Raw genomic sequence first — 26,801 nt, forward strand, 5'->3', positions numbered from 1 at the left:
TATGCATGTTTAGACAGGAGATCATTTTAACTATGTTGAAACCAGTAGAGTTTGAAATCTAAATTTTTGAAACGTGGAAAACGTTAAGAGCATCCACAAGAACAGACGGAATATCGTTCATTGTGAGTTGGGGCCGTCGGGGTAGCCCAGTGGCTAAAGCATTTAGCGCGTAACGGCGATTCCCCACATGGGTGCAATGTCATGATATTAATGGAATATTACTGAAGGTGGCGTAAAACGTAAACTCACACACTCACTGTGAGTTGTAAACGTTCTGATAAATTGCAGATTCATTCATATCACTTGAGCAGGATTAGCCACGACACGTCCTTTGATACACGATGGAACGAAATGGCGGGTATAGTTATTGGAATGAAGCGGTATCGATCTTCCAGGCGCTCAGACACTTCATTGCTACCAACACACTCCTGAGCCACATGAAGGTGTGACGACAGAACTTATGGCACTAACTTCAACAGCTTCGATGACGATATTGCAAATAACAGCAATAATTTGTGGCTTTCTTATCGGGGTGGTTTGTCTTGTCTCTGGATTTCAAGAGTGTAAAACTTTCTTTAAACTGGCGGATGTAACGGACAGCTTTACTTCTGCAGACATAATCTCTGTAGTGAACAACTCGGAATCTTTAGACTGTGTCAGCAGATGTTTTCGACACTCCAAATGTGTCGGGGCGAGGTTTGTCGCCAACAGTGGCCAGTGTGAGATGTACGCAGCCTACAAGACTCGGACAGCCACGGGAACGGGATCAGGTGGGGACAAATACTACATTATGGAAGGTTAGTTCATTGAAGTTCATTTAACTAATTTTGTACTAAAACACCATTATCTATTCTAGCCACCCAGCTAAAAAGAAACTGTTCATTGTTAGGAATTCAATGGAAACTTGAAAAAAAACCAAACGCTCAAAGGTTTTAATAGGTGGGTACTGAGATAATACGAAGACAACAGCATATATAGTGTCTGTAACATTAACGTTAAGAGTCTTATTGTGGGGTAGAAGTCGAGCATCAATGTCACAAAGTCAGTAACGGGTGTACCTACCAGCGGGAACAGCAGTGCGTGGAGTCTATAGAATGTTATGCAATGCTTTTGGTATGGCATGCCATAATCTCTGCTGAAACAACACCAAGGTGTTGGTTCACATTGTACACGTCCCTCCATTCCTTCTCACACATGCTCCATAGGTAGAGATCCAGTGACCTGACAGGCCAGGGGAATACTTAGAGTTTGGTCTATTGAAGAAAAGCCATGACAACCTTCGCCGTGTGAGGACGGTCATTATTTTGTTGAAATGTCAAGCACAGGTTATAATTTTGAACAACCGGATTTGCCACTGTTCCAAGAATCTGATCGCATTGGTCGACACCTGTCACAATGGCCAGAAGAACAACTAAAGGGTTCTCTGACACACCCAAAGCGAGTCCTTTCTATTACACAGGATTGAACTGAACGCTTCCATGACGTCTGCTGTCTTGACCCGTCGCCACCCGTCACTGTTCATTGAGCGTGGGTAAGGTTAGAGTTAGGCCGCGTTTAGCAATATCACGGTGGGGGATACCGGAAATGGGCTTCACACATAGTACGCATGTGAGTAATCGCACTCGGGTCTTCAGCGTGACGAGCGAACGTTTTACCCACAAGGCTACATGACCGACCCATTGCTGTTCAGTCTGGACTTGCCGGTCCTCCACACAACAGAGACTGACGCCTTTGATGTTGTTCTCGACGACGCTGCGTCAGGAGACTTCGTATGGCGATACGAGCTGGTCGTATCTCGTAATGACCTAAGCAGCTCCTTTTTCTGTTGGAATGGACATGTGGAAGTCCTGAAATGGTCTGAGCAGTGGTCACTGCGGTCTGGAAGCTGTGAAATATGTCACCCGTATCCAAGTGTCCTGTTCTGGCGTTGTGACACGGTTACGACATGCACGCTGACCATCGACAACTTCACCGTTGTCTTCATAACGTCTTAACAATGTCGAAATCGTGTTTCGGTCTCAGTGGAAATGCACAGCGGCCTGACACTGAGACATTCCTTCACGGGAAGGAAACGTCACTCAGTTATTAATCGTTCCATATCGACATCTGTTTTCTCATTCATGTGATCCACACACTTATTTGGGATGCACGTGCACGAACGGCCATGCCGAAACCGCGAACGTCACAAAGCACAGCACGTTCATAGTTACTGTGTTTACAGCTGTATTTGCGGTGAAAATGTAGTGCCAATATATATTTTGATTTCCTGAGCCCAGTTTCTTTTGTAGCTAGTATTTATTGTGAGTTGTTCAAGAATTTCCAGATGTATCGTTGACAGTCTTTCACTGATCAGTATTATTGGCAATACGTAATAAACAAAAAGAAGGGACGATATTCCTTCTGCGCCCGACAATATTCATTATTTACCGAAACCGATTTCATTAGAGGCGAAAAGTGTAGTCAAAGGAATTTATTTTCATTTGTAAGTTTGTGAATGAGTTTTTGGATTTGAACCAGAGAAAGTGGTCGAAGAAACGCAGTTAAGCTGTTGCTCGAAATTTCCAAGATGCATGACATATTCGAGAAAAATCGACACTCTCCCGAACCGGGTCCCAGGTAGCAAGCCTCACAGTGTCTAAACTGGCAACAGAGATATACCTGTACCTTCAATCACTGTACGCGTCTGCGGCATTCGCGTCCAACCCTGCAGTGGAGCATACAACATTGAGCGGAGTGAATGAGTAAAGGTTCTCTTTGTGGATATGTTTCCTTTCCACGGTTTCCTTCTTCAAAGATCTGACAGCATTACATGTGCCTACGGGCACACACAGATGAACCCTACACCAGGTTCTGGACGGGCGTTGGTTTGATCTACATCACAGACAACAATGAATGCGATTAAGGGGAACTAGAATGCTGTTAAGTGACGAGACGAGACCAGACGAAACGAGATTTTGCAAATGGTCATTCACCTCAGTTGTACATGTGTTACAGAGCAAATCTGTAGTGACGTTTCAAGATAGTACCACCCGATCTCCCGCTGTTTGGGTTTTACAGCAGTATCTTAATAGGTATAAATTAACAAATGTTAATTTCTGTCCCTGAAGTGCAAGATTTGTCTCCCGTTGAACATATCCGGAATGAAATTGAGAGACGGGTTCGGCGTTATTCGAATCCATAAAACATCTCTGAATGTTAATTTCCCTGGATCTTTATTGATTAGAAGTGACTTCAAAGAGTCGAAGATGCTAGGTCAGCATGAATGCACAGGGAGGACACACTCGCTAGTTACCTAGGCTAGTGGCCTCCTGAATCCCGCTTTTGTGCTTTTGATCATGGCCTACCTAAGTGGTATAGTGGTTTGAACGGAGAACGGAGGGTAGCGGTTCAATCCCCGACCGCGTCATACCAAAAGACGTTAAAATGTGTTAGCTGTAGGTCCTTGTCTGCCGTTCGGCATTAACAGGTACAACAAGGACTGGTCGTGTCTGAGTTGGGTATTCCCCTCAGTAGGGGATTGTGGCATGATTTAGTATGAATGAATCCCAAAGCACATTATATGAGAATGTATAGCATCATTAAAACTTGTCTTAAAAACAGTCTGTTCTCATTGTTTGGGACCACCTCCATGGTTTTGTGACTAGAGCGTCCGCCCCATGAGCGGAAAGTTGCAGGTTCGTTCCCGGGTTGTGGCATACCAAAGGATGTTGAAATATGGTACATGTTGAGCGGAACTTTGGGCTCGCTATTGAAGAGCACAACTAGAACTGTCGGCTCGTTGTCGGAATAATGTATATGAGTGGTGTATTCATGCTTAACTGCGGCATGGTATTCTAGCTCTATAAAACCAGCTTGTGTCCGGGCTAGTACAAGCAGCTACACATGCACATGCATGCACGTCGTCATATGAGCGAAAGCAAGTACGACGTTAGGCATCGTTTCATCTCTCATCTGAGCTCATTTGTATATGCCAGGTGCTCTGTTGTAATGGATTGTTGGTCGTCGCCCTACTTTGAAAAATTACTTTCCATGTAATGAAACATGAATTATATATATATCTTTTGTTTGTATGTGTGACGAAACCCTGTATTGAGTTGAATTCTGTGCAATTTATATGGTCTCGCGAATTTATCCTAAATTCTGTATCCTGCAAATGGGCCCATAAGATTTAGTAGCCACTAAAGCCTGCTATCTCATTTTCAGATTTCAGCACATACGACTAATTAATCACTTCGCTATATATTAAAACCTGATGCTTGAGAAACACATTTACTAAGTTTTAAGTATCAGTTTCAATCTCTCTTGGACAAGCGAGACGTTGTCCTCTCCGACGTCCGCCAAACTCCTATAAATCCTAAACCATTCTAGTTGGGGCAGTTCCCACGGTAGACTCACACCAACTATGGCCCCTTGGTACGCTGGACGCAGGAATATGTTGGAAAGTTCCTTGGATTCATACCTTCAGTCTGGCGTTCCACTTAACTACAAGTAATAGACCATAGTTCTGTTATGGGTATGTTTAATAATGTTGTTACATCAAAATATGAAGATTCATATTCTTCATGTTTATGTTAGCTTATGAGCATGTAAGGCTTCATACGAAATTGAGAGCTTACTGTTATACTGGTAGATGACAATTTCTTCATATCTCCATGAGCAATATCTATGATAATATTCACCATCTTCGTTCTATTTGAAGGTTATTAAGGTACAGTCCTCAGATACTTAGGTTCAGTTCAGCGTTACGCATTACTTGCAGATTTAGTTTGGTGATTCGCCTCCTTATGCGTTATAGGTATAAAGGTATTCTTATCACAGATGAGTTGTGCTCTTTTTGAGATATATATTATTTTAATCCAAGTTCACTGATGCGGTCAGTGTGGTAATCTAGACGACCACATGTGGTTGAACCAATGACCTTAACACAGGGGTGAATACTGCTGCCAATATGTCACAGTAACTTTTGTCTTTGAGTACATATGAATAGATACCTGAAGAAATGTTTTGTGTTTAACCGATGCACTTCTTTTCTTGTTGACACATCTTGCTTAACAAATACCACTGAAATTTTGATGGAACTCCATCAGGAGAATCACGGCTCAGTTCAAGTAATTCTGAAACATCAGCGTCAGTGCTGACTTTCGTTCCTCCCTCGCAAGCTTATACAACGTTACATACTGTAATACTCTTCAGTGCGGAATAATGGCAACCTCGTATACATTTCTCGATTTTTTAATCGCAATTATCAATACTTCCTGAAGAGACACAAAAGCGTTTTGCAAGCAGTGTGTTATTCAAAGTCGATGAATATTTTTCTTATCAGCTCTATGTGGCCATCCAACCCCGTCCCTACCTACGTCCTATTGGAGAAATGACGTCATTGCCACAACATCAACGTGCAACGATACAACAGCGTTTCTTGGAACCAGCGCGACGATGTTTTGTTTTCCAGGATCGTCAGTCTGGACTCAACCAAATGGAACTTGTATTGAACAAGTGAGTATTTAGCAATTGTTTGTACCTCCTCTCTACTTCGGGTCAGCGTTTGGCCTAACGCCTGCATAGGTGCATTCATTACGAATCTTCAGCAACCCATTCTTACCGTAAGAGGCGACTAACGAGATCGGGTGGTCAGGCTGGCTTGGTTGACTTGTTATTGCGTGGTAGATCGATGCTCATGGTCTCATTCACTCATCCAGGCTCAAACAATTAACAACCGCCGTCATATGACTGGAACACGGCTGACAGTTCTTCCGCGTGAAATATCTGTACTGAACAGCAAAGAAACGCAATTTTCGTATACAGTGATATCTCATAAAAGTAATCGTCCATATTTATGTATTCTGTTTACAAAAGTTACCCCCCCCCCCCCGCCCCGAAAAAAAACAACAAAAAAACCCCAAAACCCAAAACAACAACAACAACAATGGAAGCGACAAAACACTTTAAACATTTATGAAAAATCTCTGCTGAAAGCAGGGTAGAAAATTAATTGTGACTGTATCATGAGTATATATATTCATTTCAGCAGCATCACAAGTGCACGGTGTTGTTTGTAACCAAATCGATCGCGTCAACAAATTCACCTTACCTAGAAACCAGTGTTCATAATATTGAGTTCGTGTTAAGTACATAATAGTTTCTGACATTAACAGACAAAAGTCCCGGTGCTGTGTCTAGCAGTGGGATCCTCTTGTTAAAACAATGTCCTTACCACAGTTTGCAGCATACTTTCCTGAATTACTGTACCTCGTTAGCTTGTGAATGTTTTTGTGTAATCATACATGGAAACGCAAGACTAAATTATACGCCATTCCATGTCAATCAGTGCGTTGGCACATTGGGATACTTCCACGCGCGATATATTGCATAGTTTAATCTTCATCCTTTACTAATTTTACAAGTGGCAGCCGCAAAATGATAATTGCCCATAGTAATTATATACAGCAAAACACTTTCCATACTTATAACCAATCTCTTTTAACATGTCTTTTGTTCGGTTCCGACTGTACCGTGAGCATGAGTTTATGAACCACTTTCTAAGGTGACTTCATTTTCAGTCCTGCACGATGTATTAACTAAGGTCCTAAGGCCCGATCTTCAAAACGTTCGTAGCATTGCGTCATTTGTAAGCTAACGATAAAGTACAGAGATACGATGTGTCGTAACGTTCCGAGCACTTTGTGGATCGGGACCTGGAAGCGTCTTGGACAGTGTGAATTATTCTAGGCTAGCTATTCTCGAAACGTTCACAGCCCTAGAACTTCAGGTCCATACTTAACAGATTGGATCCGATCAAAGTTAAGAATTCTTAGGGCTACGAACGTTTCGAAAATAAGGATTCGTAAAGACGTTTCTGAACCATTTACGTATATATGAGGAGACTACACACTACACTAAGGCCAGAAAGCTTTGCAGATCGTTATTGTCACAATGGATATTCAGCTGTTGTGGCTCTGTGATTAATATTTTCTCTGACTATTTTGCCATTACAACTCGTATTCTATTTTGTAACAGCCATTGTAAGTGCATTTGCATTGACGTTTGTACTGCATTCTATTGTGCCCCGCAGTTGTAAATACTTTGCAGCAATGTGGATTGATTTGTAATCCTAGTTGACATCAGAATTCATTTGTGGATCACACAGCATTTCTTTGGTCACCAAATTCTGTTAGGTGCAACAATGAAGTTGACCTATTACAACAGAATGCCATTCGTAAAATAATCGATGTGCTACGAGTATTTGCACTTACTGTAGAGACTTTACAAACACCGTTTGAATGTGATGTTGAGGGAACAGCCCAGTGTATCATGCAGATTCTAATGACGTCTGTCACTTTGGCTGAGAGAGACATCAAACAGTCGAAAGCCATATCTAACAACAAGAAAATCATAAGATTACAACGTTTGAGACACCCAAGTAAATATGGAAAATTAGTGAGAAGGGCGTTAGGTGATTTTGGGGTGAAGCTGATGTCAAGAGCATCATGATGACCATAACAGAGAGACTTGCTTCTATTAGAGATTGGTCATTACATCCAGATACGGTTCTCATCTCGACAGCTTACTGTTCGACAGCTTACGTAAAACATAATTACCTCTAATACTGAAACTATTAAGGATGTAGCGTCCTTTGAGTTTCGCTATAAAGACAAACAGGTAGCAGGCAGCACATGAAATTTCTTATCAAATGTATTTGTCATGTCTGGAAATGAAGTGTCAAAGTACTGTCGGAAATGAAAACGCAACCAAAGATTTTAGGCGTTTATACAATTGCAAATACCACATGTCGAATAACCCACACCGACCTAGCTGGGCTTTCAGTGGGATGCGTAATAGGATATCCAGAAAAAGTATGTTTGCTCGTAAACTGGAATACGAATAACTGTTGAAACAATAGATCAGACTATAGATGGCAATTAGGTCGCTTAGCCAGGCATGAAGTGCATGTGCCGCCTACAAGTACAAGCGTTCATAAAGCATATTTTATGTTTTTTCTTGTGTGCAGAATATGCATCATCTGTTGATTAACATCTTGCGTCTTTCTTCCCTAAATTTCATGTTGATATATGTGAAATAGTATGATACCCATAGAAAACCTTGAATCAGATCGTATTAAATGTCTTTAGATCTATTGGTATCCTGACCACATGGAGATCGACAGAAATGGATCTTATTTGTAAATTGTTATGACATGTCGTTTACTTCCTCAGTTTAATTCCCCTAAAGGATTATCCTATCTCAGGTGATATCTCTATCCCCAGCCCGACCCCTCCCACCGTCTGAGACACGTCCTGTTTCCCGTTTCACAAGCCTGAGATCTCGTAACTTTTCTCGTAGCATTCGTACCTCCTACTGGCAAACAAGGATAAGTTGGACCGACGCGGAGATCGCGTTTACGAGAAGTAAACGGTGCACGTATCCTTGTTTGCCAGTACACTATAACATTGACTTACGACAGTTGAAGCGCTACGAGAGCTTTGTGAAAGGGGTCCCTGGTTATGCTTTTCAGAGGACGCCTCCTACCTGTTTGTTTTTATAGCGATAGCGAGACTCAAAGGAAGCTACACCCTTAATAGTTTCAGTATTAGAGGTAATTATGTTTTACGTAAGCTGTCGCTCACAATGAAACTAAGTGTCATTTCAAAATGAGTATTTTAAAAGTGTCATTTGCAATACAATTCGTAATATAAGTGGCAATATACCCTAATTTACATAAAGCCATGGTGTGTTCTAAATAAGCCGTTTGGGACTTAAAAATACATCTGCATTATAAAAAAACGACTGACAATGTCGGACTATCTACATGGCCACGTGGCTCATCATTGCTTCAGCTGTGTTCATTTGTCATTTGGAATTGCCAAAATACAAAGAAACTAAATAATACCGCTGAAAGTTGGCTTTGAATAATTCATGTGTATATTGTATAGAAATTTCACATGAGAGACAAATTCAGCTTGATTGACAGGTTGGATCTCATTGTCTGTTGCTAGCTTCGTGATTTTTTGAAAATACAACAGATTCATTAGACTGTTTGCTAGTGAAGAAGAGTCGTGAATACCCCAGTTGCTGTGCCATACTGCAGTACTATTTGTCAGCAGAAACAACATTGTGAAGCTCAGAATATTCATAAAAAATACACGCTGAAGGAAATAGTCAATCAAGTAAACATTGTTTGGCAGCCTTTGGACATCAAAAGGATGAACGAAAAAAATAATTAGGAGATTAAATAATTGAATCCGCAAGCAAAAAGACTGGGCGCCTTCGTGATCGTTTAAACTACCCAGTGCATCAAATGCTAGGTATGTGATTTAACCCCAAAGACTCAAATCCCGTTTTAATCTTAAAGACTCTGACCTCGTTTTACCCAAGTGACTCAGTGAAGCAGAACCGGTATTTACTCCAATGACACAAACCCCGTTTTACCCCAGTTACTCAAAACCCTTTTACCTCAAGGACTGAAACCGTGTTTTTAAGCTCAATGACTCAAACCCCGTCTTTAATCCAGTGACTGAAATCCCGTTTTTACCCCATGACTCAAGCTCCGTGTAATCCCAATGACTCAAGCCGCGTTTTTACATCAGTGACCCAAAGCTCATTTTACTCCAATAACTCAAACCCTGTTTCACCCCGATGTTTCCAGCCCCGTTTTACCCCTGTGACTCAAATCCCGTTAAAACACTAAAGGCTCTAACCCCGTTTCACCCAAATGACTGAAATTCCGTGTTCACTTCAGTGAATCAAACCCCGTGTACGTATTTACTCTACAGACACAAACCCCAGGTACATAAACCCCCTTTACCCCAATGACTGGAAACCCGTTTTTACCCTATGACTCAAACCATCTTTTTACCTCAATGACTCAAGCCCCGTTTTAATATAACCTCAGTGACCCAAACCCCATTTTAATCCAATGACTCAAGCCCTGTTTAACCCTAATGACTCTTAACCGCTTTACACAAGTGACTGAAATCCCGTTTTTACCTCAGATGACTGAAACCCTGTTCTCACCCCAATGACTCAAGTCCCGTGTTTACTCCAATGACTTAAATCCCGTTTTAACCTCAGTGAATCAAACCCAGTTTTTTATCCCAATGACTCAAGCCCGTTTTTTACCTCAGTGACCCAAGCCCTATTTTACTCCAGTGACTCTAACCCCGTTGTAAACCCAATGACTCAAGCCCTGCCTTTACCTCAGCGACCCAAACCCCATGTTACCCCAATGACTCAATGATTCAAAACCCGTTTATACCTCAAGAACTCAATCACCATTTTACCCTATTGACTGAAATCCAATTTTTACCCCAGTGAGTCAAACCCCCTTTCAAACCCAATAACCCAAGCCCAATTTTACCCCAATGACTAACCCCCCTTTAAAACCCAGTGACTTTAACCCCGTCTCTACTCCAATTTCTCAAATCTCGTTTTTACCCCAATGAATTTCACCCTGTTTTAACCCCAAATGACTCAAACTCCATTTTACCCCAGTGGCGTATGTATGGTATGATGTTTCACATCGTGTTTTATCGCCACAAGTTAACTTTTGACAAGCATTTGTGAGTAAACATCGTGAGTCAACTTATCCCATTGAACCACAGACGAAGGGAAGAGTGTTTTTGTGCATCCAAGAATGCAATTTGGGGCGCAGATTTTAAAGATTCTGTATATGTAGCAGCTGACACAGTGTATAGTGCATGTGATATACAGAATATCTCACTTGATGTACAATATACTGAATGTGATATACGCATTAAAAAGAGCCCAAGTACATCAAGCCTAAGCTGTTTGGCTTCAGTTTGTGAAGTTGAAAGGCAAGACTTAACCAATGGCAAATTAACCTAATTTGCTCGCCGCATTCGATTCTTTGAAAGCAACCGACAGTTGTCGGTGTTAACAAAGGGGATTATATTGTTTAACGTCAGCGATAGGTTCAGGTCAACCTGAATATCGTAGATAACAATAGCTTAAAACAGACACACCACTTAAGTTGATTAAGTAAGTGGTTAAAGCACCTAAAAGAAATTACCACGTGTCGTCTTTGTGTTTATTGGCCAATCCCTTCGCTTCATTGGGTAATCAGTAAATGCTTCTCCAAGCAATTGATTACGGAATACTTTACGGGCGTGTGACTATGCACACATGCAATGGCTAGTCATATCGTTGGAACAAGCCAGTTCTATAGTTCCAGTGTCACAATATGTAAATGTTTAGATAAGGTTACCAGGAAGTACTTCCTGGATTCGAACGCACACTCTCAGCGTCAGGCAACTAGTCGGCTTTTTGTGCTGGCACTAAGGTGCCTGATTCTGAAAGTTTGGGTTCGAATCCCTGAAGGGGATCCATCTCAAGAGTCGCCTTATATACTAAGGAAAACAAATAATAGAACGCCACGGAATGGCAGTGTTCCTCTGTTTATTTATTTCGCAGATGTCCTCCCACTGTTCAGGGCTCCTGATGAAAAATGGAAAATACTAAAGGAACGATTGAAGTTTACTGTGTTCCTTTATTTGTTTTCCTCAGTATATATGAACCATGGCTGGAGCTTCTGGAATACCACTCGACATAAGTGAAGATTGACTACACTGTAAACCCTCACCGTAAAATATACGGTAGTTCGCTGTATTATTTTAAAAGCGCTCCACCGTAATATCTAAATACGGTAAAGTGCCGTCAATATTACGTTCGTACCGTAAACAGATGTATTGTGGGATCGTTTTTCTTGAATGCCGCCATTGTTTGAGGTTTGGGACAGGCTGACAAGACATCTGACAACCGCATGTCAACTGCTATATCACAGGTTACTGGTATGGAATATGATATAATTATCTGAGGAATAGTTATGTTGGTTTCTGCTGTACTGATTTGTAGTATAGTCTCATGTCTTTGCCAGGGAATATGCGTTGTCCGTCTCTTCGAGTTTTCGCAGTTGTGCACGAAGGTTATGTTTGGTTGCAAATGTTGTAGTTTTGAAACGTCCACGCTTAGGCACTATGTTGACCATTACCAGCTTCACCTTAATGTTCCAAATATACAGTTTCCATGCTGTTTCGTCACGTGTGAAAGGGCCTTTCATACTTACTCTGCATTCAAATCTCATACACTGAGAGATCATGGACAATTACACGTGTGTAGGTCAAAATCTACTCGGGTCAGAACATGTTTGAAATGTAGTATTGAATGGTGTGGAAGCCACTTTGACAGTCTAAGTAAGCATTTATCACATTTAAGAGAACACCTGTCTCTACATGAGGAAGTATTGTGTCCGTTTAAGAATTGTGGCCTTCGTTTCAATAAAAAGTCATCATTTTCTTCACATTTGTCTCGCAAGCACCAAACCTCTGATATTCACCACATCTCTGTACACCTACTCCAACAAGCAGAAAAGGATGTTGAAGAATCCTACCAAACTATAGATTGCGATGAACATCTCTCAAGAACTTTGACTGACTCGGAACATGGTGCCACCACAGCTATTGCTGTCAGTGAATATAATGATCTCGACGTCATAGTTCCGTTACAAAACAGAGATATAGATGAAACTGATGTATCTGAAAGTCAAAATTGGAATGATGAAGGAAGTCACTTTGGCCCCATCACGAATGAACAATATTTGAGAAACTTGGCATTATTTTATTTGAAATTAGAAAGCAAGTATTTGCTTCCAGTTTCAACAATCCAAAGCATTATTGAAGAGTTTAATTCATGGCATGAATTTAGTCAAAAGTTTGTGAAACATGCTGTCACAGAAACGTTAAGATTATGTGGGACAGATAATGATGTTATTAGAAATGTTAGAGAGGAAATTCAATCAAGTGACATATTTTCTGCCTGTAACAATGGACCATTGAGATCACAAAAGTTCAGATCACATTTCTACAAGAAACACTTTCCTTTCGTAGAACCTCGAGAGATATTCCTTGGATATAGCAATAAACAATTGCGGAAAACATTTCAGTATGTTTCAGTAATTGAAAGTCTGTTAGCACTGTATAGATATCAGAGAGATTCTATGAACTTGTGTCAGAAGTCTGAACAGATTGATGATGAAGATGTTTTAACTAGTCTTCATCAAGGATCTCTATTTAAAAACCATCCCATCTTGAGTAGTGGAGAAGCCTGCTTTGAGATCTTGCTGTACCAGGATGCTTTTGAGGTTGTTAATCCCTTGGGATCAGCAAGAAAGAAACACAAATTGATTGGCGTGTATTATACCCTTGGAAATTTTCCTGCTTATCGCCGTTCCAATATAGATCATATGCAGCTCGTATTGTTATGTAGGGAGGCATATCTTAAGGAATATGGACAGGACAAGATATTTTCACCGTTAGTGAGGGATCTACATGATGTGGAAGTAAACGGTGTTGAAACTGGACATGGACAAATTAAAGGGGTTTTAGTTTACATCCTAGGTGACAACCTTGGATCGCACATGATAGGTGGATTCTTGGAAAACTTTTGTGGTGAGAACTTTTGTAGATACTGTTCAGCAACAAAAACAGATATAAGAGGGTCAGTACTACCAATCAGAGGTGTAAAGAGAACAAAACACACTTATGAAGAGTCCCTTAAGGCTTTAGATGAAAATCCAGACCTTGCTCACCATAATGGCATCAAACATGAATCCGTATTCAACCAGCTAAACAGTTTCCATGTGACAAGTGGTTTGCCCCCATGTCTAGGCCATGACCTGTTCGAAGGCATTGTACCATATGATATGATGCTGATGATTGATTACTTTGTAAGGAACGTGAAATGGTTCACTTATGAACACCTAAATACACGGATTTCAGAATTTTCTTATGTGGAGTGTGATGCTCTTGACAAGCCAAGTCTTGTCAAGGCAAAATCTGATAAATTGTCAGGTCATGCTATTCAGAATTGGGTTTTTGTGAGAACCTTTCCCCTACTAATAGGGAATTGTGTGGCTGATGCTGAAAATGATGTTTGGCAACTGTTTCTGTTACTGAAAACAGTTACTGAAATTATTTGCAGTCACAGACTCAACGTTTCAAAAATAGCTACTTTGAACTCTATCATTGAAGAGTATCTCTATTATAGGAAAACCCTCTTTCCTAATCAAGACCTCAGACCAAAACATCATTTTCTTTATCATTACCCTGAGCTAATCGCGTCCAATGGTCCCCTGATCCAGTTGTGGACCCTTCGTTTTGAAAGCAAACACTCATACTTCAAGAAATGTGCTAGAAAGCTTCAAAACTATAAAAGTTTGGCCAAAACACTCGCACAGAAACATCAACTCCTACAAGCATATTACATGACTGGAAATTTGTTTCAGAGTGAACTACAAGCTGATCATAGCTCACCATTTTCACCTAGTATCTATAGCCAGTCAGTCTTGAAGGCAGTTTCAAAATATGATGTTAACGAAACCAATACGGTTTCATCATTACAACTCGTATACAGAGGTGTACAGTACAAAGTTGGCAATTATTTAGTAGTTGAAGAGAATGACAAAGGTTTGATGCTTGGTAAAGTTGAGATCATTCTACTTAGAGCAAAAACAGTCCTCATTGTATTTAAGTCTATTCAGTCCATACCCGTGCCAACAATGGGTTTACATGGCTTTGAAAATGAAAATGAATGCAAAGAGCTGAACTGTTTGCCAGTTTCAGACTTTGCAGATATCTGGCCATTGTCTGTGTACTTTTATTCAGGCAGTTTCTATTTCTCTTTGAAGGGCACAGTGCTACGCGGACACAATGGCTAGTACATCTGATGATTCTAACCACACAGATTGCGCTGATAAGTGTTTAAAGGACTACATTATGAGGATATTTGTAAACCTGGAGACTGCAGAACATGTTGTTGAGAAACTAAAGTTGATTGGGGTAGAGTCTGTGCAGGATTTATCTTTGGTCCAAGAGAAAGACTTAACTGAAGGCCAAAACCACCTCAAAACAATAGTAGCCAGGAAATTATTGAAGCATGCGTGTCAGCTGAAACTGCCTTTATTAACCTCTGCAGGTAAGACGTTTCATAATGCCTTGTAAGAATCTAATCATTGTGAAATAATTGCTTTATAGAAATATGGCATGTTGAATAACTGCAGTTGTACATGATTTGTCATAACTTTCAGAAGGGGAATATGATATCATGCAGATGTATCCTAACAATTAGATTCTAAAGTAAAACTGATACGATTAATGATAACATAATAAACAGTGAGATTTCTTCTCTTCATTATTATGTATTTCAGAAACTGAAAGTGACCTAAGTGATTGCTCAACACCTAGTACCAGCAGTACGTTCTCACCACCTCCACCGCCACCTATTGTGTTTGAAGGTAGAAATAGAGACCCTAACTGGCCACTCAAACTTGACCTAAATTGGAGTTCTATGACAAGGGATGTCATGAAGCCTCTAGAATCGAAACAGCGCCTCGTACCTACACTGAAAAGGAAATTGGTTAGACATTTAATGGATATGGTCAGATCTGTGACTGTGCAAGCCACAAAAAGACAGTTGTCTATCATTGCACAAAGAGCCGTGGCCAAATATCCAGATTCTCTTGAGGACAGGATAGATGACGATGTTGTGGGTTCGGGGTATGAATCTTTGTTGAATAGGTTAATCTCGCGAAATGACAATCTCAATCGAGGAATCTCTGTTGATAAACTCTGTTTAACTAAACATAATTTGAAAAGACGGCAAGCTGATACTGACTCATCTGATGCCGACAGAAGCAGAAACTCGGGCATTTCTGCACCAAGAAGTGATTCCTATGGCTGTATAAACTGGGAGCCACATGTTGAAGAGGAGGATGAACTCAAAATAAAACATGTTCAGGCAGAACTTTTGAAACTTAATGAGGGTGATCCAAAAGAAGTCGATGCAGAAGTCATTGCAAAGGGGATGGAAACTGTATATCCCCTCCTCAGGAGCGTGATCAACAATGGCGCAAGCATGGCAAACATAAAAGCTGAGTGGCCATTTCTATTTCACACTGTAGGAATGCTGAATCACTTTGAAAAACTTGTTGGAATAAACATGAAGGATGCACTGGCCAATTCATACAGGATTAAAGCTCCGAGAATGAACAGATTTTTCAGAAATAAACTGCCACACAAGTCTTCGCATATATTTGAAGAAGCAATCAGACAGAGTCAAAATGACAATGTCAAAGCGTGGCTGGTGGCTGTGTTATTGTGCATTATGGAGTACATGGGCGAGAAACAGGAATCCCTGTTTCTAGTGGCTGATGTAAGTGAAACAAAAGCATTTACTTTTTTGTACCGGGTTGGCACAAGTGTTCATACCCAGCTAGTTCATGTTTTTTCCCAGTCAGTAGTTTACGGAGAACAACAAAATTGTTAGGGAAGACGAGTTACTCCATGTCACTTCATTGCCCCTTGAAATTCACGCTTCATTCCTGGATTGCCAAAATATCTGTAATGTCCTGTGACCCTGTCATTGGAAAATATATGTCTGTGATATCATAGCTTTGACAGGTTAATGTGTCTTTACTGGCCTTATATGCAAAATGTCTATTGTAGGTCACAGTCCCCGACATATTCAAACAGTACACTATCAAATCCATAACTGTAATCTGTCTTTTTGTAGGAATGACATGATTCAGTTATGTCTACATTCCTGATTTTTAAATTTACAGGTAACCTCAACACCAGAGTTTATTGAAGCAATGGACACTCCTGAGAACCCCATGATGATCGTCCATGGTGTGTACTTTGGTGTCAGTAACAATCTGTCAGATTACCACTACTGTGTACTAAGGATTTACAGAAAGAAGGTCACATTGCTAGATCTATATAAAATATATATATCATCTTGCTTGTTGATATCATTTGCATCTTTTTCAGGTGACTCAGTTTTAGCTGGCCAGCACTACACTGTGATGTGTGACCATTTGGTAATCAGCCCAAGACTTAACAGCTTCATTGATGCATTTGCTATGCTCTTCGCTGCTTTCTATGTGTTTAACATTGAATATCAGACTGGGTCTGCTGCCACACTTGAGTTCATACAGAGGTAAATTAAACGTGTATCTTAAACAGACTCTTGAATTCAGCAACCAGCTAGAGACGGATAAAACTATATGGAATCCGGTTAAAGAGACTCACGCAAGAGCAATAGTTCTGCATATTCACCTTTTACGTAAATTGTGGTTCAGAGCAATGCCCCTCAGAAGCCTCTGTTCTACTTACCAGGGACTTCAAGCTTAGATTCACTGATAACAGATGTTACCCTTGTCCTGTCTGCTTGTTAAAGGTATATGTGACCAATATCTCATTGGCCCAACCCTCCAGTATCAAGATAAATGGCTGTAGGATAAATGAACGGCTTCTGAAAATTGCAGACTTTCTGTTTTTTCCGAAAACTGTAAATGTAGTTTACTTAGTCCTATGTATCTATTGTGAATAGCTTTGATAACGCAGAAACAATGACGTCACTGCTTTCATTTCCAGATGCTTCGTTCGCATTAATCCAGACAAGGGATCAAAAGGTTGCAAGGGAAAAAGAAAAAAGACAGTTATGAGTGCGAAAGTTCTCAAACTCATCAACGAACTTGCCGATTTTGAATGGATCGAGGCATGAGAGGGCAAAGTCTAGCAGTTGCAATACTAAGTAATGATTGGTTTGCATTAATGACAGCCAAACATGTTTTTTCCAGGAGTTTTTTAGATATTGTTTGAATTAAGTTCATTGAGTTAATTGCTGGAAGAGAAATGCATAATTTCAAGTTTAATGATAGTCAAACATGTCTTTCCAGAAGCGGTTTAGATATTGTTTGAATTGAAGTTATTGAGTTAATTGATGGAAGAGAAATGCATAATTTCATGTTCAGTGATAGCCAAACATGTCTTTCCAGAGGTTGTTTAGATATTGTTTGAATTGAGGTCACTGAGTAATTTGTTGGAAGAGAAGTACTTAATTTCGTTTTCAATGATAGTAAAACGTGTTTTTTCCAGAAGTTGTTTAGATATTGTTTAAATTGAGTTCACTGAGTTAATTGCTGGAAGAGAAATGCATAATTTCAAGTTCCATGATAGCCAAACATGTCTTTCCCGAAGCGGTTTAGATATTGTTTGAATTGAAGTTACTGAGTTAATTGCTGGAATAGAAATGCATAATTCCGTGTCTATTGATAGCCAAACATGTCTTTCTAGGAGATGTTTAGATATTGTTTGAATTGTGTTCATTGAGTTAACTGCTGGAAGAGAAATGCATAATTTCAAGTTTAATGATAGTCAAACATGTCTTTCCAGAAGCGGTTTAGATATTGTTTGAATTGAAGTTATTGAGTTAATTGATGGAAGAGAAATGCATAATTTCATGTTCAGTGATAGCCAAACATGTCTTTCCAGAGGTTGTTTAGATATTGTTTGAATTGAGGTCACTGAGTAATTTGTTGGAAGAGAAGTACTTAATTTCGTTTTCAATGATAGTAAAACGTGTTTTTTCCAGAAGTTGTTTAGATATTGTTTAAATTGAGTTCACTGAGTTAATTGCTGGAAGAGAAATGCATAATTTCAAGTTCCATGATAGCCAAACATGTCTTTCCCGAAGCGGTTTAGATATTGTTTGAATTGAAGTTACTGAGTTAATTGCTGGAATAGAAATGCATAATTCCGTGTCTATTGATAGCCAAACATGTCTTTCTAGGAGATGTTTAGATATTGTTTGAATTGTGTTCATTGAGTTAACTGCTGGAAGAGAAATGCATAATTTCAAGTTTAATGATAGTCAAACATGTCTTTCCAGAAGCGGTTTAGATATTGTTTGAATTGAAGTTATTGAGTTAATTGATGGAAGAGAAATGCATAATTTCATGTTCAGTGATAGCCAAACATGTCTTTCCAGAGGTTGTTTAGATATTGTTTGAATTGAGGTCACTGAGTAATTTGTTGGAAGAGAAGTACTTAATTTCGTTTTCAATGATAGTAAAACGTGTTTTTTCCAGAAGTTGTTTAGATATTGTTTAAATTGAGTTCACTGAGTTAATTGCTGGAAGAGAAATGCATAATTTCATGTTCAGTGATAGCCAAACATGTCTTTCCAGAGGTTGTTTAGATATTGTTTGAATTGAGGTCACTGAGTAATTTGTTGGAAGAGAAGTCCTTAATTTCGTTTTCAATGATAGTAAAACGTGTTTTTTCCAGAAGTTGTTTAGATATTGTTTAAATTAAGTTCACTGAGTTAATTGCTAGAAGAGAAATGCATAATTTCAAATTCAATAATAGTCAAACATGTCTTTCAGAAGTGTTTTACATATTGTTTGAATTGAGGTTATTGAGTTAATTGCCGGAGGAGAAATGCATAATTTCATGTTCAGTGATAGCCAAACATGTCTTTCCAGAAGTGGTTTACATATTGTTTGAATTGCATTCATTGAGTTAATTGCTGGAAGAGAAATGCATAATTTCAAATTCAATGATAGCCAAACATGTCTTTCCAGAAGTGTTTTACATATTGTTTGAATTGAAGTTATTGAGTTAACTGCTGGAAGAGAAATGCATAATTTCAAATTTAATGATAGCCAAACATGTCTTTCTAGATGTTTAGATATTGTTTGAATTGTGTTCATTGAGTTAATTGCTGGAAGAGAAATGCATAATTTCGTGTTCAGTGATCGCCAAATATGTTTTTTTTTCCAGAAGTTGTTTAGATATTGTTTGTTTTCAGTTAATACATTATCAGGTTGATTTTGCTGATGCTATACTGGCAATATGTTTTTTTTTCTTTTCCACTTTACCTATATCGGCAATGAGCTGTTGCAATCTTTCATCAAATGAAAGCATATGAATGGGCCATTTTCCAATAATATCGTTTTATATTTGACTAATGTCAAACAACATAAATCCCAAAGATGTTATTTTCAGCTGTTGATCATTGTGATATGGTGTCACTTACAATGCTTGGACTCAGATTTATTTCTTCTTTTAATAAATGTTCTTCAAACTTCGTTTGAGTCTTTTTTTATTGACATGGATATATATTAGAGCATCCTATCGCAGAGGTTAGATGACATTAGGTTGCAGTTGGTTGAGTTAGTTCACCGTTCAAACCCTGATAGTAAAGTCTAAAGTTAAGTAGAAATACAGGAATGTGCACAGCACATTGTATGGTAAGTCCTACCTTAGTTTACTGTTATATTATATCTTAAATGCTATTACAGAATGCTGTTATTTTTACGGTATACCGTGTTTTTTACGGTAAAAGTTTGGCAGCCCAGCTGCCAGTAGTTTACCGTAAAATACAGGAAATGTTTACAGTGACACTGTAATTCTTACAGTAGTGTACTGTAAAAATTTACGGTAAATACTATTACAAATTGCTGTTATTTTTACGGTATACCGTGTTATTTACGGTAAAAGTTTGGCAGCCTAGCTGCCAGTAGTTTACCGTAAATAATTACAGGAAAGTTTTACAGTGTACGTAAAAAACACTTGGACAAATTTCCTTGTTTAAAATTGCCAACGGGAACAGAAATTTCGATTTATGTACATGAAGCTACTTGATCAGATTACCGTGTCTTAAGTTTGCCAGCCAGAGCAGAAACTTCAATCCATGTACACAAAGAAATAGTATAGCCAGATGGGGAATGGAACTGGTTCTGACGAACATACCTAATTCATGCTTAAATGTTTCTTCACTTCTTAACATAGACGTTAACAATTAGGAAGTCACGTATCTGTTTTTTCATTAAACATCACGAGTCGTTTACTCTAGCTGGGGACTGTCTGACCTCTGCAGATGGAGGCGTGCCTATAGTCGCTATCTTTTGGTGACAACTTTTCAATACAACTTTGGAATGAACTGATTTGGTTCTTTTCTTGAATATAACGTATCGAAGCAAATCCTTTGGATTTTCTGTGAAGCCTCATGATTTCTGTCAGATCCATTGAATTCAAGGCAATTGACTGACTTCATGTTTTATGTAATACCAGTCCCTTAGTTTAAGAGGGAACATGTTTCATGTGTAAATCGTGTCGGAAGACGTATAAATTGAAATGTAGCCTAGTGTTCGAAAATAATTCTCTGTAAACTTTCTTTGGCTTAAGGGCAAATTGAAAGGCAGGAATAATACATGACACGGTGTCTGAGACTACAGCTGTCTTCCGGTTTCGCATGACAGCGCTACACTACCCACTGTTGATTTGTTTGAGCAAATACTAGGAATCATTATTAATGTCTTGGCCGCATTCAATGTCGTATGTTTATACGTTGCTAAGCAACAAACCCACAACTTAATGTCTATATCAATACTTCTCACATCAGTTCCGTGGCCAGTGTACTAAATGTTTGAACGAACGGTAACTGTTGTGAGAAAATCATAGCACTATTATTTGGATGGTATCAGGAAAATAAGATAACCGGTTTTCATACGTCAGTGTGAAGAGGGTATTACTGGCTGTGACTGTTATATCGGAACTGCCGTTATCGGTCTCACTTGTTGAAAACCCTTTTAACTCTTTGACAGATCCACTGGCTAGCATGTCAGTGTTTATAGGGGACGCTCAAACCATATTTAGACACCTTCCATTTTAACATGTGGTATGACGAGGCCAAGGAATCAAACCACCGACCTTCACTTGTCTGGACAGCTGCTTTATCCACTAGACTTCTGGCGGTGTCGTATCTGTGAAAGTCCGGGTTAGAATATTGACCTTCAATAACCAATACTTACCGTAAGAGGCGACTAACGGGATCGGGTGGTCAGGCTCGCTGACTTGGTTGACACATGTCATTGGTTTCCAGTTGCGCAGATCGATGCTCATGCTGTTCATCAGTGGATTGTCTGGGTCCAGACTCGATTATTTGCAGACCGCCGCCATATAGCTGGAACACTGCTGTTTGCAACTGATTGATTGAAAACTAAACTAAACTAAACTAAACTAAACTAAACTCACGCACTTGCATTGGGTTGTCCAATAATTAAAATTCTCAATAAAAATCAGGTTTAGTCATATATTCATCTCGTCTTGTATACGATACGACATAGGCCAGGCATAAAAGAATGTAACTAATGTATTATTAATGATTGAACGTAAATCTCGTTTTCTCTGTTGGCTCTTATGCACCACAGAGAACACCCCAGTGCGGCAGTTTCCACTGCATAAAGTAACTAAAAATGAATGATCAGAGCTAGATGCCTGACAGGCAAATTAGAAGGTGCTATTTGATGAATATAGGGAATTTGCTGGTTTCATTTTCTTTTTATTCTTTATAATACAACGTTTCAGAGACTGTTAACCCCATCATCAGTTAAACCAGTGAACAGTGACTGTTGACACGATGTCTCCCAATTCCTCCAAATGATCGGGGCGTAACGACTGCTGTATGTTTATAGTACGATTACCCTAACGGATTGCGGAACGGATCACTGAAGCGTACGTTAGTAACTTGCTCTAGGACGCAATACGCAAACTATTGCAGTTTAAAACCTCACAGGCTTGACTGGTGAAGCAGTTGTTGAAGCTAGGTGATCCAGTGACGTTTTCGTGTCAGAGTTTATTGATAGGGGGCGGTGACGTAGCCACATCTACACAGGTCCAGGATCTAGGTTTTCAAAGCTCTTTTAACGATAAGATAGTCGTAAATGCCATTCATTCACATTAACTTACCACTGTCTTAGCGCTAAGAGAGCCTTGAAAATCTAGGACCAGAGCTCCAGATATGAATTAGCTCATATGGGTACTGTACTTACTGTATATATATAAAGTGCGTATTAAAAATGTTGAGTGAGTGTTTCATTTTCCGTTACACAATGCTTTCAAACACGTGGGTGATTTTGCACACCTAAGTAAATGGCAACGAGTAAGTTTACTAAGCAGGTATGTACTGCCTTATGCCATATCCCATCAAACCCAACCTAAATATAATGGAAATAATTTAACAAAAAATCGTTCATTCCGTTCTGAACGTACAACACTAGCCCTATACTAACAGTACAAATTGCTTAACAACGACTTCAAAATCTATGTCGAAAAGTCGCCTATACACGGAGAAGTTGTATATCCATAAAAATAGTTCTCATCCTTCAACTTTGTGTTTTCCTTTATGTAAGCGATATTTATGAATATATTCCGTATATTGTAAACGTTTTGTGAATCTAACATTTTAAATGCATAACTAGTCCTCAACAAAAGGTATTCACATTTTGATAAAAATGTCTTCATCTTGCCAACGTTTTAATGTTTTGTGGAACAACAGAAGTTCTTGAAATGAAATCCAGTGAAAATGACATTTAATATTAACTGGGGGTCATCAGAAGTGCGTGTATTTGCCATGCCAGAATCACCCTCTGACATCGTCTCCTCATCGATGACATGGGTTTGCAAAGAACAAGCAGATTGTTCCATGCGTCCAGCACGGCCTGCCTGAGTTCTCGAATGTAATATACGTACATATTGTTTTCTGAACTGGTGAACTGGTGGTATATTGTCACTAACTTACATAAATATTTCCTGAAACTGAAAACAACTTGGGCCTAAAGCACATGAAGACGTCAAAGTAGCGAGTCTTTTAGCTGATGGAATTTCTTAGTCCCTAATGTGAAAGGATGGTAGATGATACCGTAGATGTAGTTGTTTGGGGCGAGGGTCATCAGTTCAGACTTATTTTAAGGAAATACGGCGTCATCCATGCTATGATGTGTTTACATTTCACAATTTTGAAATTGGCAATCTGTAGCCTGTTTCATACTGTGTTGCTAATCAATACTTTAATATCTTACATAGTTTCTAACTGGTTTCAGAGAGCATATGAGCTAATCTAGTTGCTATGTCCTTAGAAAACTGGATTTTGAACCTTAAAATATATTTGTTCTTAATGTATAGTTTTCTCCCGTCACAGTATATACTCTTAAAAAAAGTAGGGGATAATGAACTTTCAATTTTGATAGGAAGTGTAAACGTTAACAAACGTTTCAAGGACAGACATCTTATGAACGCACCACCATTTCCCTCTATTACCACACCTAAACATAACGCATGATATGCATGTGCACAGCGCAGTAGCCCCATACACGTGCATGGGGTCCCATTCTTGATTTTGACGTTTTTTTCAAGAAGGCCGAGAAATCACGTAGAACATTAATTTGACACTCATCTTGCATCACACATTTGTTAGTATTTGTTTTTAGTCGTTTGTTTTAAAATGAAAATTGCATACATGCAAATTACATGTCATACACCAATCATCTTTCAAAAGCGACAGTCACTACATTCCAAATAACTATGGTTGTAAGGAAGTGCGAATGGTGATGCTCTCTCAAAACATTCAATAATATCATATCAACATTGATTGAGTCCGATAAATCTCCTAAATATTATTAATCGTAAATAGGAAAAATGAAGATCCCCTGGCTGAGATATTGAACTCTCTACATGCAGTTTCCAGTACTAGAACCAGTAGTAGCAGTAAGCCGAACTCTCTCTCTCTCACTCACTCACTCTCTCTCTCTCTCTCTCTCTCTCTCTCTCTCAGCATGAATCTCTGTTTCTCTTCCAGACATCTCCAGTATCACTTAGCGGTGCATATCTCCACCCAGTGGACTCCGGCTTCTCATTGGTCGCCACGCCTACAACGACATCGTACGTAATTAGTCTCTTAGGTTTTACACATTAAGCCAAAATGTACAATCCTCTCCGGATCCTCGACCTTAGCAAAACGGTTGCTCCATCCACACAAGCAGAATGAAGATTAGTCCTTTAATAACTGTGCACAATTAAAATGGAGAGGACAAAATTCATTCATCTGTGTGATATGTCTGCCTACAATGGCACGCCACTGGTCAGTTGTCCACTACTGCACAGCGACATGCTCATTTCCCAGCAATGTTGTCAGGAATATGAGAAGCAAAATTATCTTGGTAATATTTCTACACAACAAAACATCTATTGCAATCAGACCGGATGAGGAAAAATTATATAATTGAAATACAGATGATTATTTTAGATTTGCTGTGACATTCATTGCGGGAAATGGAGATTACCTCCTGAAGATTGCAGTGAAAATTGACACGTCAAAGGTCAACCGGAACAGCCGTGTGTCTTCTTCATGGCAGACCTCCGAGACGGCCTTGTTATTCCCGTTTCCATTCGCAGTGGATAAAATGTTTACAATGGACATCTTGTCATCGGAATCAGAGTTCAAGGTCAGCTATACTCCTTATAGCCTACAAAACATTTGTACTCATCCTGGAAAGCACTGACATTTTGTAGTCACATGTACATTCTCAACTTTATTGAGTGAAAACTGCCATTTATGAAATACCACTTCCACATATCATACAAATCATATTATTCAAAATGTATGTTGCAATTGTGTTTCATTTTAACAAACCGAGTATCAGGTGAAATTAACATCATAAAAATGATTCTTAATTGTTTTGACACTGAAATATTTATCCCTTGTGTCAGACATATTGAACATGTAAATAACACACACGATTTATACGTACATGCTTTAAAATGACACCCAACTATATTTATTGTATGTAGTCTTTCTAGGAATCATGTTAAAAATATGTATGAAGATATTGATTCAGACGTAGTGTGGTATTTGCAGAAAGAGGCATAATGATTTTCTCCGGCTGCGTTTTTTACCTGGATCAAACAGAACTGCATTGCCTTTGCCATTCTCACGTCAACCATCTTGTGTATGTTTCAGTGCAACATTGATGGCGAGACCTTGTTCACCTTCCAACACCGTCTACAGAGAGATAGCCTAGAGACCATCAAAATATTTGATGTCAACGTAAAATCTATTATATTATTCTGAATCAGTGAAGAAGATATGTTAGTGACGTTTTTAACAGTTCAACCTATTTGACGTCATATTGCTGATGGGCTGGATACTTGCTGGGACGGATGGATAGCCTAGTGGTAAAAGCGTTCGCTCGTATCACTGAAGACCTGAGTTCGATTCCGGAGATGAGTACGGTGTGTGGAACCCATTTCCGGTGTCTCCCGCCGTAATCTTGCTGGATAATTGCTAAAGCGGCGTCCGATTGAACTCACTTACCCACACTCACGCTGCTGTGACGGTTGTTTATAAACTTCGGGGAATCGATTAAAATACTGACTTGTCGCAGTCCCCATGGAGCATATGACTGTGTGACATTCTTGGCCTTCCCCAGTGGATGTCACTGATTACAGTGTTCCAACAAACAAACCAAGTCAAAACATTGGTTAAGGAACAGTCCCGTTTCGTATTTATTGGGTTCCGTCCTCCTGCGCACCTTAGTGCGATAATCAGCCCAAAATATTTTGATTAATTCATTTAGCGGAATACATACGTATTAATCAGTACGATCTGATACGTCAAAGGACTTGTATATTGCAACACTACGCTCCGTCTTATGCCTGCAAACAAGTCGCACAGTGTGCTCTCTCGCACAGCGTGCTATCTCGCACAGCGAGCTCTGACAGACGGAAACCTGGATATCGTTCAATTCTCACTACGAGTCTCTGCCACTGGAAACCTTTGGAGGTCTGGCACGGAACTGATATTATCAGAATTCCATTGTGCGTTGGAGAATTACATCGAATAAGCGCAAAAACACATAACAGGTGTAACCAGTGAGCCAGATGCATTGTGAATCATTTTACGACCTCATCAAACAGAGACAGTCTGTGATTTCTCAGTTAAGGTTTGCTGCTTAAACCTCGACATAAAATATACAAATACGGTGATATTAAGATTTAAAATTAAAATCCTTACCATTTTCTTATGAAACAAGGAATTGGAATTTAGTGTAACCTGAGTTTGTGGTGTTTATTTTCACTTTTACACAAGAAACTTCGGATCGACTGAAA

General features: G+C 39.3%; 2 protein-coding genes across 2 annotated transcripts; both read left to right on the forward strand.

Moving 5' to 3' along the window:
• The first annotated feature begins 484 nt into the window (after nt 1-484).
• On the forward strand, nt 485-25,764 carry LOC137292088 (uncharacterized). Its single transcript, XM_067823632.1, has 5 exons — nt 485-797; nt 5,324-5,496; nt 24,493-24,575; nt 24,940-25,138; nt 25,654-25,764. Exons 1-5 carry the CDS (start codon nt 485-487, stop codon nt 25,762-25,764), a joined length of 879 nt encoding a protein of 292 aa, XP_067679733.1.
• Nucleotides 11,713-18,985, forward strand: LOC137290976 (uncharacterized). The gene is made up of 6 exons (XM_067822208.1): nt 11,713-11,804; nt 14,699-14,985; nt 15,218-16,221; nt 16,631-16,697; nt 16,839-17,007; nt 17,445-18,985. The coding sequence occupies exons 2-6, from the start codon at nt 14,721-14,723 to the stop codon at nt 17,572-17,574; spliced, it is 1,635 nt and encodes a 544-aa protein (XP_067678309.1). The 5' UTR covers nt 11,713-11,804; nt 14,699-14,720; the 3' UTR covers nt 17,575-18,985.
• Nucleotides 25,765-26,801: the final 1,037 nt, after the last annotated feature.

The sequence above is a fragment of the Haliotis asinina genome, chromosome 7, assembly GCF_037392515.1.
Source record: "Haliotis asinina isolate JCU_RB_2024 chromosome 7, JCU_Hal_asi_v2, whole genome shotgun sequence".
Lineage (NCBI taxonomy): Eukaryota > Metazoa > Mollusca > Gastropoda > Lepetellida > Haliotidae > Haliotis > Haliotis asinina.